At 42.8% G+C, this 18425-nt stretch overlaps 1 protein-coding gene across 5 annotated transcripts in view; it reads right to left on the minus strand.

Annotated features, from left to right (window-relative positions):
* MYO3B (myosin IIIB) overlaps nucleotides 1-18425 on the minus strand; it is a 577608-nt gene that overhangs the window by 149097 nt on the left and 410086 nt on the right. For all 5 annotated transcript variants that reach the window (XM_066280402.1, XM_066280405.1, XM_066280403.1 and 2 more), the window contains 2 exons: nucleotides 8675-8776; nucleotides 3119-3221 (listed from right to left, as the gene is read on the minus strand). In XM_066280402.1, the coding sequence (XP_066136499.1) occupies nucleotides 3119-3221; nucleotides 8675-8776 (205 nt within the window). The remainder of the gene's footprint in view (nucleotides 1-3118; nucleotides 3222-8674; nucleotides 8777-18425) is intronic.

The following is an 18425-nucleotide window of genomic DNA, read 5'->3' on the forward strand; positions in this document are numbered from 1 at the left end:
TGTCTGCCTGAAACTAATACAAAATAATACTGAATATAAGTGGCAATTGAAAAATTAAAAAGAAAAGAAGGAAAAAAATCTGAGTTCTGAAGAGTGGCTTTGGGAGTCAGCTTGATAAACTCATTGCATTCACTGGAAACAGGAAGAAGTAGGACTCAGCCCTTGGCCTCGAGAAGCTGTCCTGCTAGTACCCAGTCAACCACAACACCAGGCAAACCACAACCCAGAGAGCGACTAACCAAAGAGTGGTCTGAGGACTCAGGGTATGAACTGTCATCATTCATAATATCACAAGGAGTTTGTGCCAGCTGTAAATCAATTCATCACCTAGTGCTTTGTTTAGTTCAGCTGATATATATGGCAAGACTTTCTTACTGAAGAAAACAGTAGGATCGATTTAGGCACAAGCTCACTATCCTGTCTTGCACTTTGAACAGTACTGTTAAAACATGCTATAAAGGTTCAAGAAGTGTTAAAGAGAATTAAGGTCTTTGTGGAGGAAAGGGATATGAGAATGTATTTTGGCAAAATAGGTAAGAGCTGAACAGGAAAAAAATTGACAGAGAGAACAGAAGTAGGTACTTTCATAAAGCAAAACAGAGTCTGGCTCCAGGTAGCCACAGCCAGAGGGTGCATACAGGGTTACACAGGAAGTGAGCTGAAGGACACATCGGAGCAAGACAGGGAGAGGCTTGATATAACAGACTGACAAGTCTGGACCTCTTTTGGTCTAAAATAGGAAGCTATTAAAGTTCTTTGAAATGCCAGAATATTCTTGAGGGCAATTGATCAGGTGTCAGAAATGAAAGCTGGTCTGTAATGAGTAGAGGACAGAGAGAAAGAAGAAATAATGGCAGGCCTGGACCAAGGAAGAAGGCTAAGAAAATGACTGAGGGTGGGGTTAAGTGAGAGTGAGGGACCAACGATGACTGGCAGGTTTGAAGGCCAGGACACAGAAAAGTGTTTGTGCCACCCACAGAAGTGGCAGGGTGAGGCGAAGGAGGGGCACTGCTGAGGGCTTTTCGGTTGAGACCTGGGATATAAATCATCAGGAACATGCGGTCAATGGGCATTGGGTGTAAGTGTGGAGCTCAGGACAGAAATCTGAGAATCATGAGCACACAGCTAAGAGTTGGAGCCAGGATATGCCTGTGAGAGAAGATTTCATCCAGGAGGAAAGTAGAGAAAGGAAAGAACCGAGGACGTGAGAGTTGCCCTCGTTTCAGTGGTGGGTAGAAGAAGAGGGGAACGGAGAAGGAAGACATCCTGGAGGAAGATGCTGAGACTGCAGTACCGCAGACACCCATGGGAGGGCGTGTGTCAAGGAGAGCACAGCCCACGAACTGAATGTGGCGGAGTCTGTTGAAGACAGGCTCTAGTGACTGGGAACTAAGCTTTCCAAAGACAGTTTTAGGGAGGTGGTGAGGGCACAGATCAGCTTTCAGGATGGAGGAGGGAGGGGTTGGTGAGGCAATCACCAGGATGCCTGTCCAAAGAAATCTAATAGTGAAAGGAGGAAGAGGGAGGGACAGGGCCAAGAACAGGCTTTTGTTACTATGGGAGGGGAACAGGCATATCAGCAAAAGGGAAAGAGGCAGCAGAGAAAAAAGAGAGAGAGAGAGAGGGAGAGATACAAAAGCAAGGGATGGGCTAACTGATGGTGGCAGGGCCTGGAGAGCAGAAACAGACAGAGGGCTTACCCCACTGAGGAAGAGGACCTGTGGTCTTTTGAGATGGGAGCCAAGGAAGAAAAGACAGCTGAATATAGAAAGAGGTCCTAAAATGGAGGGAAGGGAAGTGGAAGTTGCTCACAGAACTGTCCTGATATTCTGAGTAAAGCTGGTCATCCGCTGAGGTTGAGGGGAGTCAGGCTGGGACTGGTCCACTGACTTACCCAAGGTCAAACTGCAGAAACCATTACCAGTACGGCCAAAACCCAAGTCCTCCACCAAGTTCAGGGGTCTTTCTGCTGCCACAGAAATTCTAAACTTTCCTATCCAAACATGAGATGTTAGGTCTATAATATTTCCTCACATACTTTTATATGAGCTATTCTGACTATTAGAAAAGTAGTCTACTATAACAGTAGTCCAACAAACAATCATTCGAGTCCAGTAGAAAAGTATTGAGAATTAAATTTGTCAGGTCTAAAAATATTAATAAGAAGTCTCAAAACTTTAGAATTATTTTTGAAAATTACAAATTAATACCATCTCTTTCTCCAAGTGGAAAGATGCAAGAAACTTTTCAACAGCCTGCTTCTTCCTCCAAATCCTTCAGTAAACTTTTAATGAAAGTTCCTACAATCCATCTGGAGGGAAGTACGAGAGGCAAGCTTTATTCCAGTTAGACGTTCCCTTTGCCATGGCCCACTCCTTCCCGTAGTTGCCTCCTCCTCCTGGTGACGTGTAATGGGCCTGGGAAGCTTTTCTGAGAGAAGGTGGGTTATGCAGCTTCCCTGAAGAGCGGTAAGTCTACTGGTCCCATCAGTCTCTAGAGGTTGGGGTCACAGCCTGGCCTGGCATTACTTAAAGTGACTTGAGGCTACATTTAGCCATTACTGTCCTTGGCAGACCTGAGCAGCTCATGTGTACTTTGAAAATAATGCATTATGGCCCTGGGTAAGCTCTGCTTTACTCATTTTGAATTATATTTAACTAAAACCTGTGGGTAGATAGGGAGTAATAGTTATTTTCGCTGTAGCTTAGACCAAGGTTTTTCATACTCGGAACCGTTGTCATTTGGGGCTAGCCAGTTCTCGGTTGTTGGGTGACAGCATCCCTGGTTTCTACATGAGATTTCATTAGCATAGTCCCTCTCCCTAAAGTTGTGACAACCAAAAATGTGTCCAGACATTGCCAAAATCCAGTGGGAGAGGCACAAAACTGTCTCTGTTTAGAGCCACTGCTTTAAAACAATGAGGGCAAGTACAGGTTTTACCATGAAGAGAACCCAAATGGCAGTGCTGTGTTCAGACGACCCTGGAGAATAGAGCTTCGCCCACATGTGAATGACCCAAACATGGGAGAATCTGATAGAAATACTTTGGGTTCCACTCTCTCCAACTCACCAAAAGCCCCTGAGTTTGAAACTGGGAAGTTTTATAGATAAGACTCACCGATTTCTCTCAGTGACAGAAGGAGAGTTACTTGAAGTCACCACATGGCCACTGTTGGATTCAGCTTGTGGACTGCTTTTGTGATCTGCAAAGCCCCGCAGGACTGAGAGAAAACAAACAACTACTTAGAGACCTCAGTATAAACTCAGAAATATACAGCGTTGGACACAGGGCACACCTGTGCTCTCTGCAGCACCTCTCTCTCCCTGCCCCTACGCTGCTCCCTGACTTTCCGCACCTTTATTTAGGACACATCAGCAAAACTGACCTGTTCTGAGATGGCAGGCCTCACTCGGTGCTAAGTCTCAGCCAGCAAATTGGATAAAATAACTCGTGTTAATGGGAAAACAAGTTGCCTCTGTCTGGCAACAGTGGACAGACACATAGCCCCCCCCCCTCCCCCATTCCCAGCAGCTAGCTACAACAGCAGCAGCACACAGTTGCTACAACTGCCCTGTGCTAGACTGAGTTTTCTCATGCTGGCTGGGCCGGGGAGGGCTGCCTGCTGAGGAACATAGTAGGTCAAAGAATAAACTGTCACAATGTGAGAAGGATTAACTGTTAATAGGGAACAATTCCAGAAGTAAGCCATTTCTACATTGTGGTTGAGGACAGTTTAGTGGTGAGTTTCTCAAGACAAATACAGTTTCTTCTTCCTGTGACCCTGGCAGCCATGACTAATCCATCATGACTTTCTCCCGCTAAACTTTAATTCACCTCCAAGTTCCTTTTTAAAAAATATTTTATTTATTTATAATTTGAGTTCCCAAATAATTGAGAGAGGAGAGAAAGAGAGAGAGAGAAGAGAGACACAAGGGGGGAGGAGCAGGAAGCCTCAACTCCCATAGGTGCCTTGACCAGATAAACCCAGGGTTTTGAACCTGTGACCTCAGCTTTCCAGGTCGACGCTTTATCCACTGCACCAGCACAGGTCAGGCTCCAAGTTCCTTTCTAACACAAGGCTTCACGTAAGTGGTTCTCAGAGGATGGACCCCACATCATCCGACTACTCGAGAACACATCACATAAAACATCCACATTACCGAGAAAGTTATTAGAAATGAAAATTCTTGGGCTTCACCCCAGACCTAGCAAATCAGAAAGTCCTGGGATGGGGCTGTCATCCCATTTTTTAAAAAGCCCTTGAAACGATTGGTTCCATGTAGAAGTATTAGAGACACTACTTCAAATCAATGATTCTTAATCCTGTCTGTTCATTAGAATTGTCAGGAAGATTTTAAATATGCCTGAGCCTAGTCCCTGGGAACTCCAAAGCTTACTTGTGATGAGATTGGCATCAATTTTTTAAAGTTCTCCCCCAAATTTTAATGTGTAGCCAGGGCTGAAAACCACAGTTGCATGTAGTCACTACCGATCAACTGGGGTGGGAAAAAGACTCTGCACCTATTTGCTATCCTCATTCTAGATAATCTAGAAACAGCCAAGCCAAAATATAACCAATAAAGATAATATATAAATTTGCCAATTGTGAAGTGTATTTGTGGGAAATGCATAAAATGTAAAAAGTCGAAGTTACAATGATAGAACATGAAACAGGACAGAGATGGAGCGCAGAAAAAGGACAATAGAAATCAATTTCTTTTGTGTTATCTATTTTAGGAAGGGTAGTCTCTGATTCTAGAGAATTAAGTTGGTTCCTTAGACATAAATATCTCCTATGTGGAAGAAATGTAATTCTTTGAGGTATTGGTTGTAGATAAGACTTCCTGTATTGCTATGCTACAAACACTAAGAGGATAAAGAGAAACCATTTAAACATAACATTATTAGATTTTTTATTGTACAAGCAACATTATGACTAAACAGTGAAACAATATTAAAAGAAAGAAAAATAAAGCAGAAGTCAAAAATAGCTGTAACCTCTTAAAATTTGATGAACTGGCTCCTCCCCCTCCCTTCTCCTGACTGATGAACCCCTTCAGTTAGAGGACCAGGCAAGTTTCCCCCTGCTGGAAATGCCAAAATGTTTAGTCCAAGCTTACTTGAAACACTGTGATAAGCAACATAAAATAACAATTGACATAAAAATAAAAAAGAAAAGTCCACATCTGGGACACAAACACCTTTGTTTCCTTATTGAAAAGGAAAATTGACACAGAAAATTTTAAACTTGTTCTCTGGCCCAAGTCAGCAGCAACAAGACCCATCTGTGTGGAAAGCCATGATTGTTTTTGAGATCAATAGTATAAAAAGGAGCAATGGCAATTTTATAGTAATTCAGAGGGGAAAAGGCATAACCAAAGTCAGGAAAGACCACCAAGCCTCCTCAGAAAGGTCCATGTCCACCACCAGGAGGAGAGGAGGCATCAACACCTTCACTTGGAGCTTAGCACGTGCCCCTGGTTACTTTGCCTGGGTTTTCAATAAGGATGCATAGAATTTCTGTTCATGTAATTGAACAGAATGTTTCTTATTCATGTTTCCTATTCATTTACACTTCAGTCATCAAAATATTGATTTTAAGACTTATTTGAAGTATAAAAACCAAAGAGAAACTTAAAGAATATTCTTAATAAAACTTAGATGAAATCTGTTCCTCTCTTCAGCTTTGCTAGAATAGCAGGAAGAGGATTTGGGTAAGAGTAAAAAGATAAACTTAAATAAAAAGGAAGTAATCATTATATTGCACACCTGAAACAATATAATGTTATATGTCAATTATACCTCAATTTAAATAAAAGGTTAAAAATAAATAAGTAAAAAATAAGATTACTTTCAAACTTGTCAAATGTTATCAAACTTGCCAAATACTTTAAGTATGTCCTGGTGACAGTTGGAATCACCTGATATCTCTCTGGCGGACTATTAAACAAGGAGACTGGAGAAATGGAGATATTAAAAAAACAGAAAAGTCAAAGAGTGACTCATTCTAAGTGAATGGGTCAGGTTAAAGAAATAAGACCAGTGACATGGCTGAAAGTATTAAAAGATGAGCTTAAATAGCAGAAACATTCACAAAATGCCAGACTTGAGGTACGTACAGGAATGACAACAGAGGCTACTCCAGACCTAGGTCTCTCCTTTCTTCAGGAAAGTGTCCCTCGGTATTCTGGTTTCATGAAATAAAGCAGTTCTGGAAGGAACTGCTCAGGGGGAGATGAATCCTTCCAAAGTGAGTGTGAACCTTCCCAGGCAGTGGCACAGTGGATAGAGTGTGGGACTGGGATGCAGAGGACCCAGGTTGGAAACTCTGAGGTCTCAGGCTTGAGTGTAGGCTCATCCGGCTTGAGCGTGGGCTCTTCTGGCTTGAGCGTGGGCTCATCTGGCTTGCGCGCAAGGTCACTGGCTCAAGTGTGGGATCATAGACATGACCCATGGTCACTGGCCTGAGCCCAAAGGTCACTGGTTTGAGCAAGGGGTCACTTCCTCTGCTAGAGACCCTGCTCAAGGCACATATAAGAAAGCAATCAATGAACAACTAAGGTGCTGCAATAAAGACTTGATGCCTCTCATCTCTCTCCCTTCCTGTCTGTCTGTTCCTATCTGTCCCTCTCTCTGTCTCTCTCTTTCTGTCTTTGTTGCAAAACAAAAACAACAACAACAAAAAACAAAGTGAGACTGAGCTCTACCAGACATTCATTTTCCCAGGAAAACTGAGCCAATCCTCTACTGGGCTACTTTGAAATGAGATGAAAAAGCATTTGCCTATCGGGAGAGAAAGAAAACAACATAGCAGGTATTGCAAACTCAGATGCCTTTGGGGCCACCCAAGTCACATAAATGTGTATGGTGTTAGGTAAAGAACATGGGGGTGGTGGAGTTTGTGCTGAACCAAGAATGTATGCCCATCTAAAAACATTCAGGTTCACAGATACTTTATTTTGTGTTTTTTTTTTTAAACACTGTGTCTGGCCAAACAAAACCCATCCATGTGCTGATATATGACAGGAGGATCTCTTATTTTTGGCCTCTGCTAGAGAGGGGTCTAGAAGTAAATCAATAACAGCTAGAAAGCCTTTTTCCTTCCCTTCCCTTCCCTTCCCTTCCCTTCCCTTCCCTTCCCTTCCCTTCCCTTCCCTTCCCTTCTCTTCCCTTCCCTTCCTTTCCTTTCCTTTCCTTTCCTTTTCATTCCTTTCCTTTTCTTTATTGAGAGAGAGAGAGACAGACAGACACAGACAGGAAGAAGATAGGAAGGAAGAGAGATGAGAAGCATCGACTTGTAGTTGTGGCACCTTGGCTGTTCATTGATTGCTTTCTCATATGTGTCTTGATGGGAGGGAGGGGCTCCAGCTGAGCCAATTACCCTTTGCTCAAACCAGTGACCTTGGGCTTCAAGCGAGTGAGTGATCTTGTAGTTTTGAACCCAGGTCCTCAATGTCCAAGACCAATGCTCCTTTCACTGTGCCCATGCCTGGTCAGGCTAGACATCCTTTTGTTTTTGAAAGTGGAGGGTATCTCATGGTCTCCACCTCCAAGTCTCCACAAGTTTAAGAAATACTGCTGCTCCCTGAGTTTCCCTTCTCTTTTCCTCCCACTTGCTAGCCTCCTTGTCCCCTGGGAAAGTTCCAGTTGTATCTTTCCTTAAAACATAGGCTAGGTGACAGATTACAAAGGAGCTGGAAGTGCCCAGAGCCTCATTGCTGGGCTTGGCAGATAAACTGTTGATGCAAACTCTACCGTGAAATCCAGCCAGCACAACTCACCCTCACTTTCCATAAAATGCTAGTATTAGCATTAAAGGTCATATATAAGAAATCACAGCTGCTTCTTCAAGCAGAAGTCCAAGGACCTTCAAACTGCCAAAAGGGGAGACTCCAATATCTTTTGAATGTTTGAAATGACTTATTTAGTCCAATTCTCCTATTTTATAATGATGTTAATTAATGAGGGGCTTAGACCAGATACCCAAGTTTTAATTTCTTTTTTTAAAAAATTTTTTTATTTTATTTATTCATTTTTAGAGAGGAGAGAGAAACAGAAAGGGAGAGAGAAGAGAGAGAGACAGAGAGAGAGAAGGGGGAGGAGCTGAAAGCATCAATTCCCATATGTGCCTTGATCAGGCAAGCCTAGGGTTTCGAACCGGCGACCTCAGCATTTCCAGGTCAATGCTTTATCCACTGTGCCACCACAGGTCAGGCAAGTTTTAATTTCTTATACACAATCCTCTCTCCCCCATGAATGTTCTCAATCAGTTTGAGGTCTATGTACAATGTCAGGATCATCAAAAGATCTGCCTGAAAAGCTAAACTTTCATAAGTCTTAAGGTAAATCAGATAGAAACATGTCAGGTGTACTCCAAGGGTTAAAGGGAGGCAGTCAGTAAAGAGAGTCACACCCAGCCCAGTTTCCCCTGGCCAGGAAAGCGGGCAGAGGGCGAGCGGCCCAGGAGCTAGCTTAGCTCTGTCTACTCTCTCCCCGTCTGTGAAATCACCTTTCAGGGTCGCTGCAAGGCCACCTCTGAATTTAATCTCTGCTGCCTATAGAAAAAGAGTGGCAGACAGAAGGTTCATATCAGGTGATCATTTTCTGTTCTGGACCCTATTCTGGAATGACCCCAAATACAGGACACCCATCTGAAACTTCTAATGACCTCACCTTTGTGGTCACCTGGCTCACTGCAGTCTTGAACATGGGTACTTGCCCCGGTGCCCCCTGAGACAACAAGGTGCAGATCACTGCTTTGGTCTGAAGGTTGCCCTGTGGAACGAAACAAAGGAGAAACTTCTCAAGGTTATGCTCCACGCTTAGATGGAACACCAATCTGGGTGATACAACTTGGCTAGGGAAATCCACATTCATCTTATGGTTTGAGGCTCTAAAATGATGAATCTCAACAGATTTGGTGCTTATGTAAAAGATTTGATACAGTGTGGTTGGAAAGGGCAGAATGGTAGGGAACAAGAGAATTAATAACTGTCCTGTTGGACTTCCTCCTTGCTTGGTGATACTGAGTAACTCTGTCTCATTGATCATGTTAGTCAAATAGGGAGCTGAGTGACAGAGGTCACGAGTGCACCAGGCCAGGGTTTCTTATCGTCTTTTTAGCTGCTACCATCGGGAAAGTAAAAAGAGGAGCAAGGTCTCCTCCTGCACGTCTCTGCCTGTCAGGCATGCCTCTCCCTTCCGTTCCTCTTGCAGCCCCGTTCACAGACCGTTGTGGGTTGACAACCAGTTATGCTGGCACAGAAAAGACAGGCCACACACTATACTCAGTTGAGGAATATACAATTGCCACTTTTCATCAACTAGTCACCTTTGTTCACACTGGTAAACATTTAAATACTACTCTACCAAAAAAGCTGATGACTTGAGTGGAAAAATACTGAAGTGTTATTCCAATTATTATAGCTCTTCTTTCATTTTCCGTGACTCTCAAGGTCAAGATGGGTTGAAAATGTTAAACATCTCAGACTACCTTGGATATCTGGAGAGGGCATGTTCTTTGCAACTGGGTCCCTTGGCTTTAATTATTTAAAATTGATTTTAGAGAGGGAAGAGAGACACAGCAACATCTATTTCTTGTTCCAATTACTTATGCATTTTTCGGTTGATTCTTGTATGTGCCCTGACCCGAACCTACAATCTTGGCATATTGATAAAATATTCAATACTTTGCAGGGTCCCTTGGCTTCACAAGAAACCATCCAGGCAGCAGGACCTCTCCTTCCCGGAGGAGATGTTCTTCAGGCTCTGCCTTGAGGCGGTGAACTCTAACTCTGCCCCGGCTCCCTTCTCCCTGACCTGACATTCACACCACCTTGCTCTCTCCCGCCCTGCACCTTCCTTCTGTCTCCGCTGTTTCTGATTCTGCCAGCATTACTTCCAGAGATACCATAGTAGAATATTTGGGATCTCTGAACTTTCTCCTTTTTTATTTCCTCAAATGAGATCCCCCCCCATTTTGTCCCTCACTTCCTTGTGGATGACCCTTCTATCTCAGGCACCACCTTTCCACACATAACCCAGGGGCACCATGTCTTTCCATTCTTGTAAGGTGGTCCAGGAAACATTCCCACGTTAAGTAACGCCAGCTGCTTCAAACTACTCTCAAAGAGGCATGACCCCTACCCTCACGGAGCTTGTAGTCTAACAGAGAAAGTAATAAAAAAAAAGAGAGAGATAAAAGATGTGAAACTTTTAAGACGGTGAACTGGGTAGACTAGTGTTCCCTCAAAGTTCATGTCTCTCCGGAATCCCAGAACATGACCCTTAGTTGGAAATAGGGTCTTTAGAGAAGTAGTTAGTTTAAGATGAGGTTATATGGGATTAAGGAGGGTCTTAAAACCAAAGATCAGTGTCTTTATAAGAAGTCCATGTGAAGGCACAGAGAGACAGGGAGAATGCCTGTGACGAAGGAAGTTGAGCGTGGAGTGATGGGTCTACCAGCTGACGAATGCCGAGCATTGCTGGGGACCATCAGAAGCTAGGAGAGAGGTATGGAAAGAATTCTTAGAGCCTCTTATAAAAACCAATCTTACTGACACCTTGATTTTTGCAGTTCTAGTTTACTGAACTGGGAGAGAACACATTTCTGTTGTTTTAAGCTACAAAGTTTGGGGTACTTTGTTACAGTAGCCATAGGAAACTAATATGAAGAGGGGTAATGACAGATGTTAAGAACTAAAACAGAACAGAAGAAAAATATCAGGTGTGTGCATTCAACTTGATTTGACAGAGGGGGATTGTCGGGGAGGGGAGAAGATTTAGGACCAGGAGCTAGGGAAATCGCCATTGTTTTTATTTAACAAACACAGATGTGTGAATTATTGGGTTACGTGCTTTTTCCTAAGCCCTTTACAAGCCTTCACTCATTGGATCCTCATAGTAACTCTAAAAGGTAGAGGCCACTATTATTCCCATTGTATAGCTGAAGAAATGGAGGCACAGGGAAATTAAAGGACTTGCCCAGGAACTATGCAGCAGGAGAGTGGCAGAGCCAGGGTTCAAGCCCAAGCAGTTTTGCCCTAAAATCTGAATTCCTAAATATTACATGGTCCATCCCCATTTATTTAAACATTTAAAAATCATCAACCCCTACTCTCTTATTTTTTCCTTTCTAAGTGAAAGTAAAACTGCGGACTTTCTTTTACATGTCTGGGGTTCTAAGGGTCCCATGGACCCTTAACTGCTGCTGGCACTGCCTGGTCTGGCCCGGCACCTGATGACCCACCGGAGGACAGACCCAAGCATTGTTTCCAGCAGGGACACTGTCTGGGTCGATTTCCTGGTTAGTGATCTAGGCTGGGTAAGCTTTCCTGCCCTCATAATGGACCTGGCAAAGGGTGCCCACTGTACCTGGCAGAGAAGATGCATACAGATGAGGCACAGAAGCCCAGCCTTACCCTCTAGCTGCTGGTGGTGGATGGCACAAGGAGCCTGTGTGGTTTCTGGCTGGAGTGACAGCTGGTCAGCAGCTATCTTACCAAAACATAAAGAAGCCAACTTGTGGGAGGTCCAACCGGCAAAAGCAGCATCGGAGAAGTAAAATTTTTCTTAAAGGATACAATCTCATTGACATATTTCCCCCCTGCAACTGCATCAGAAATTCTGGCTTCCACACAAAACAAAGCTAGTCATTTCAGGCCTTCGAGAGCATTTCTGCACTTTGATTTCCCAGAACTTAACTCCAGTCATTATTCCTGACAAATTTTGATTGAGTTCAAAGAAAGTCGTGCCTGGTAATTGCTGTCTCTAAGTTGGAAGCTAAGGAGGGAGGTAAACCTAGAAATCAGTTTCTTGCCTGATCTGGAACCTCACTGTTTGGGGAGATCCCCTTCCCTTCATGCATCTAGAGACTGTTGCTCTCTTCTCTTCTGACTCCCATCAGCCTCAGGTTGGATTTATTTCTTATCATTTATGCGCTGCCTGCTTCTAGAGGGGACTGAGGGGTAGTTTCATGGATCCTTTGCTTCTTGTGGCTGTGTCGGCTGGCCCTGGCTTAGTGCTCCCTTCAAGGCTGTGACAGCTGTGCTGCTCCCGGTTCCATCTGCGACTCCCCCACCTCCACCACCTTTTAAGGACTTTATTTTTTAGAGCAGGTTTAGGTTCATAACAAAAGCTGAGGGGAAGGTACAGACTTCCCATGTACCCTCTGCCTCCACATAAACATAGCCTCCATCCACTGAATCAACATCCCCTACTAGAGTGGTACAATATTTATGAATGATGAACCTACAATGACACATCATAATTACCCCAAATCCATAACTTACATTAGGGTTCACTCTCGGTGTTGTACATTCTGTGGGTTTGCACAAATGTATAATGGCATGTATCCATCATTATGGCATTCTATGGAGTATTTTCACAGCCCTGAAAATCCTCTGTGCTCCACCTATTCATTCTTCTCTTTCTTGTAAACCCTCACAACCACGGATCTTTTAACTGTGTCCATAATTTTTTCTTTTCCAGAATGCCATATAGTTGGAATCACACAGTAGGTAGCCTTTTCAGATTGGCTTCTTTCAATTAGTAGTATGCATTTAAGGTTCATTTGGGTATTTTTATGGTTTAATAGTTTATTTCTTTATAGCACTGAGCAACATTCCATGGTCTGAATCTACTACAATGTATTGATCCATTCACCTACTGAAGGACATCTTGGTTTCTTCCAAGTTATGGCATTATAAATAAAGCTGCCTTAGACATCTGTGTGCAGGCTTTGTATGGAGTAAACTTTCAGCTCCTTTGGGTCAACACCAATGAGTATGATTGCTGGAGCGTGTGATAAGAGTATGTTTAGTTTTCTAAAAAACTGCCACACTGTCTTCCGAAGTGGCTGCACCATTCTGCATCCCAACCAGCAGTGGATGAGAATTCCTTTTGCTTCACATCTTTATTAGCCTTTGGTATTTTCAGTGTTCCAGATTTTGGCCATTCTAATAGGTGTCATAAGGGTATCTCCTGGTTTTAATTTGCATTTCCCTGATAACACATGATGTGGAATATTAGAATGTTTCCCTTTGAAGGAAAAGAAAATCATTTTTTTTTAATGACTACCCCAAAGGCATCTAGCAGAGTGCTTTGCACAAATAGGATGTTCAGAAAATGTTTTGGGAGAAGGACAGCAGATTAGGAGTTGGGTAGTCTGGACTGCAGAGAGGTTTCTTAGCTTTCATTATAGAACGGGGTAAGACTCAGCCTAGTTCTCAAGGTCACTATGGTAATTACAGAAATAAGATGAGTGAAAGTGCTTTGTAAAAAGCGTAAATTGTTCAGACAGTTCCAGTTTCCTATAAAGCAAAGTTATTGACTTCTCTATAAGTTTTTCTGAAAAAGATAAAGTACTGAATGTTTATAGCAGCTTTATTCATAATCACCAAGGACTGGAAACAAATGTACTTTAGCTAGTGAATGGACAAAATTGTGGTAAATCCATTCACTAGAATTCTGCTCAGCAATGAAAAAGAATAAACCAATGAACACAACAGCACGGATGAATCTCGAAGGCATTAGCTCAGTGGAAGAAGCCAGAGTGAAAAGTCTAAATACTATATGACTCTTTTAATATGACCTTCTGAAAAAGGCAAAATTATTGGGACAGAAAATCGACTAGTGGTCGCTAAGAGCTGAGGGTGGGGAGTAGAGACGAATGACAGAAAGGGCAGGAGTGAACTTGTCAGAAATGTCCTTTCTCTCGATCATAAAGGGGGTTACAGGACTCTGTGTGTTCACCCAATTCAATCAAACTATTTGAGTTTTACTATATGTAAATTATACCTCTATAAATCTGACCTATACAAACAAAAGGATAAGGCCTGCTTATCAAAATGGACTGCCACTGAAAAGCAGGATCCAATTACTTCTAACCTGCTAGGAGGAAAGAGTCTAGGGGGGAGAGCCTTGTGTCGATGAGGGACCCTTCACAGCCATTTGTATCATTGACCATAGCTGGTTTTGACACTAAGCACTTGGCTCAAAGTCTATGAAATTAACAGGATCTGGTTGCTTATACATATCAACTGTCACAACTTTATTGAGGAGAATGGCTACCAGCTGTCACCTCTGCCTCCGCCTCTGTGCTTGGTGATTCAGAATTCATGGTCACAGCAAAGCAAGCCGTGATCTTGCTATGGCTCTTCGTGTTGGGGCTTGAACTACTGGCCAAATGGCTGTTGCTCAGCTGTTGTGCTGCCAATCACCCGTCACTGTGGGTTAAAAATGATAGGCACACCGAGATCTTCCAACTCTTCAGACATCCGAAAGCAACTTGCTTTCTACGCTAGCAGGCAGCAAATCTGGGTGCTTTTTCACTCCTGGATTTTAGAAATTCTGACTTCAGGGAAGAGGTAGGGAGGGGACTTGCTGTTTTACAGAACAAGTTGCAGAAGGGCCTCAAACAAGTGAGTGGAAAGAATGATGTCAGCAGCGTACTCGCTAAGTCTTAACGATTTTGAAGGCACTGAAAAATTTATCTGCATAAATGAATCAAGTTTCCAGCACCATGGAACATAGCTCTTTACAAATACTAAAACAAAGCTATCTGAAATCTTTTATAAGTCATTGTTGCACTTGAATTTTTCCCTGTCAAGTAAGTATGACATAAGTTAAGATTTGTAAAAAATTTTTTATAAAGATTTTATTATAAATGTAGTGAGATTTTGGCAGGTACTATTTTTTTCTCTGAAAATGAGATAAATAGTTTCATCTTTTTGAAATTATCACATTATTATGCTCACCCTAGAAGGCTGATATTTTTTCTCCAGTGAAGTACATATTGAGAAAGGGAGTACAGAAAAGAACTAACATTTAGTTAATATCTACTCTGTGTGGGCATATGCAGAATGCTTTACATATCTCTTCTGTTATCATCCTCACAACAGTCATGAGAATTAGGCTTTCATGAGCCCCATTTTACAGTTCAGGAAACAGGCTCAGAAGTCAAATAATTTTCCCTAAACCATATGACAAGTGGTGGCAGAGCCAGAATTTAAAGTCAACTGTTTTTACTATCAAGTCCACGTGCTTAGGATGGTATATAAAACTCTCCCCAGTGCTCTGACTGGTACGCTATGTCCACGTGCCATATCCATGATGGGAACCAGTGGAGGAGAATGATCTGCTGAGAAGAGCCATGGGGAAGACTCAGATGAAGGCTCGGACAACAATTCTTTAAAACTCACATAACGCATCAAGGGAGACAAGTTATTTAGACAGTTAATTCTTTTCTGTAAATATTTCTTTATTACATGGATAAATAGCTAATAAAGATTATTAAATGTGATACCATGTTTTATGACTCTATATTTGAAAAGTAAAGGCAGCCTGACTGTGTTGCTGCTTGTAATAACGTTGCCCTGCTCAGTGCTGTGGTGGTAAAGGTTCCATTTCAGAGATTACCACTTTGCAGCCAAATTTTGGACCTCCACCACGAGGTCTAGAATGGAGAAATTGATTTCAAATTGATTCCAAATTGAAGAGGCTCTGAAATTTGGATCTTAAGTCCTGGGGGTGGCAATACCTTAAACACATTTCCGTGCCCTGTCAGGGTGACATCAGGCATAAGCAGACCTCCAGCCCACAAATCCCTTGTAGCTTCCGCTATGTGCACTAGATAAATAGTACCTAGCCCTCTAGGTGTTTACATCTAATGTGGCAATGATTTGATGTCACAGCCAAAGACATTCCTCTGTCTTCCAAGTTACTTCATGGCAAGAATTCTAGTGTTTGTACCCAACCAAGATTTGGCATAGCCCATTTCTTGACAGAAACCTTGAAACCTCAGAAGCTGCCTTCACTCTGCTGTAAGCCACCTCCTCTAAGCCATGCTTCAGGGGCTCTCTGTAGGTGCTGATCCTACTCACAGACAAGGTACGTTTTCCCAGAGTAAATCCCAATGCTTGTCCCTCTGCCCAAACATTTTCCTCCTCCAAAAACATAAAGCCTCTTGCTGTCAGAAATCAGCCCCAGCTCTTTAGAGAGTTAGAGAAACCCAGAGTGTGTGCAAGTGGACAGAGCAGGACACCTTGCATAAACCTGAAGGGCACCTTGTTTTCTGTTAAACAAAGGTTTAGAGGAGTGGAGCTGGTTTGCAGTTCACAATGCACCCAAGCCCAGAGGCACCAATTAATTCTCCGCTGCTTCCTCCTTCTTACACGGGTATGGGCTGGAACCCCAGGAAAGGACAGGCAGCTGGCTTATGCTTAGTGACCAAGACAAGTTTGGAACTTGTCTTCTCTCACATTTTGAGAAATTAAGCTTTTGTGTGAAATGATCAGAAATCTTTCTAAGACAGAGAGTGAGTGAAGAAACAGTGGGATAGAGGTAGAATGACAAATAGAGACTCAAAGAAGTGATAGAGGGCACGAGAAAGGGCATCCTTGTTTTCCTTCTGCTTGTTCAGTGGGGACCTTTTCCCCTCAATGGCACTTTCATTTGACCTACCTCTACTGTGTGGTTTGTGATCAACAATCTGCTTATGCACTTTGTCAGAATGAAAAATATCTACCGTAATCACTCTTACCTTGAAGAAGCATGGGTCATTTCAGTGCATATCCTCAGCTATACTTTATAATGATTTTGACTCTTTTTGCACTGGAGTTTTATAGAACTCCCTTCCAGTGAGTGTTGACATGATATGGAGTTCCTGATTTATACAAAGGAACTTCCTTTGAGGAAAAGCATGTTTTTTGTTTTGCTTTTTTTTCTTCTTTTTCCAAGTGAAAGGAGGGGAGACACAATGACAGACTCCTGCATGCACCCCAAGGATCCACTCAGCAACCCACCCAGTCTGGGCTGATGCTCTGCCCATCTGGGGCCATGTTTGTAACCGAGCTATTTTTAGCACCTGAGGCAGAGGCTCCACAGAGCCATCCTCAGTGCCCAGGGCCAATGAGCTCGAACCAATTGAGCCATGGCTGTGGGACAGGAAGAGAGAGAGAGAGAGAGAGAAAGACAGAGAGAAGGGGGAAGGGGAGGGGTGGAGAAGCTGATGGTCACTTCTCCTGTTATCTGAACTGGAATCAAACCCAGGACATCCACACACTGGGCCAACACTCTATCACTGAGCTAACCAGCCAGGCCTGACAGAGTGTGTTTTATAGCCCTCTATATTAGAGATGGAAATTTTAAAGCCTCAAATTTTAAATCCCATTGTTCACCCAATAACCCCAACATAAAGTAAGCACTTAACAAATAGAAGCTGAATAAGTGAATGAAAGAAATTTTCTAATTTAAAATATACTGGCCCTGCATACCTTGGAATAGTTTTAGAAATGTAGTTCTAGGAAATTACTGCAGCCACCTGGTTAGTCATTGCCAACCCATCAACAATGCTAAAGGAACCAGCCGTTCAAGTTAGAAAAGGCTAGAAGACCTTATACTGAAAGAGGTTTCAAAGTTCAGGCAGTTTTAAACACAAAAAAAACTTCATTCTGACATGCTTAGGGCCAGGCTTCTAAAAGAAGTCAGATGGCCTCTAAATGGCTATCAGGAATTGTATCCTAGTGTGCTAGAGCCTGTCTGGACACTCATGCTTGCTTTTTCCTTGAGAACCAGCATTGAAAGCAACTCCCATTAGCTGGTGTCACATGAAGAATCCAGTGGTTCAAGCTGCAGCCAGTGTAAAATGCCTGTTCACAGGCTCATAGAAGATCCCCCTCAGCCTCAGCAGAGTCATGGCTGACACTCTGGAAAGTACTTTCCCCAAAAGGCAACAGAAGGAGAAATGGCCTTCAGGTTTTTAGCGCTATTGTTACCTTCTGATAACATCTGTGTTGTTGGAAAAACCCAGTTGGGGAGTTAGTAGGAAGCTGATCAGAGGACAGAAAGAAGTACAACAATGTCCATAGTACTGAGGCAATCCGATGGAAATGTGCTGTAAACCAGTGGGCTTCTCCTGCTCCTGAGGATGGGGAGAGGGAGGAGAAGGGGGATGGGAGAGCCTGCTCCTCCGTGGAGATACTCTTTGAAATTCTGTTCCCAACCCCTAGGGCTCCACCGTCACCTACTCGGCATTTCCCCTCTGAGACAGGGAGGTCCACCACTTTGCCCCCTTTGAAAAATGAATCTTGAATTAGAAGGGCAATTTTAAAACCAGAGCTTTCAAAACCTTACAGAATAAGTCTTTGTAGCTCTTTTAAAATTCTCTGCCAGTTGTTTGCTTTGATAGCATTTACTGAGGAATGTATGCATTTTTAGTTGAATAAATCTAGTTATATCCACTTTCTGAAACTTGAGTTCATTTAAAAACGTAGATCAGTTATGGAATAATATGTTAGTTTTTATTTAGAATACCCCATCTATCTGAAATAATAATATGTACAGTCTTATTTTTCTGATATTAAAAGTGTTACTTGAATTCTTTGGTGTTTAGAGGAAAATGTTTCCCCATGGTCAAAGCCTATTA

This window comes from Saccopteryx bilineata, chromosome 5, assembly GCF_036850765.1.
Source record: "Saccopteryx bilineata isolate mSacBil1 chromosome 5, mSacBil1_pri_phased_curated, whole genome shotgun sequence".
Classification (NCBI taxonomy): Eukaryota; Metazoa; Chordata; class Mammalia; order Chiroptera; family Emballonuridae; genus Saccopteryx; species Saccopteryx bilineata.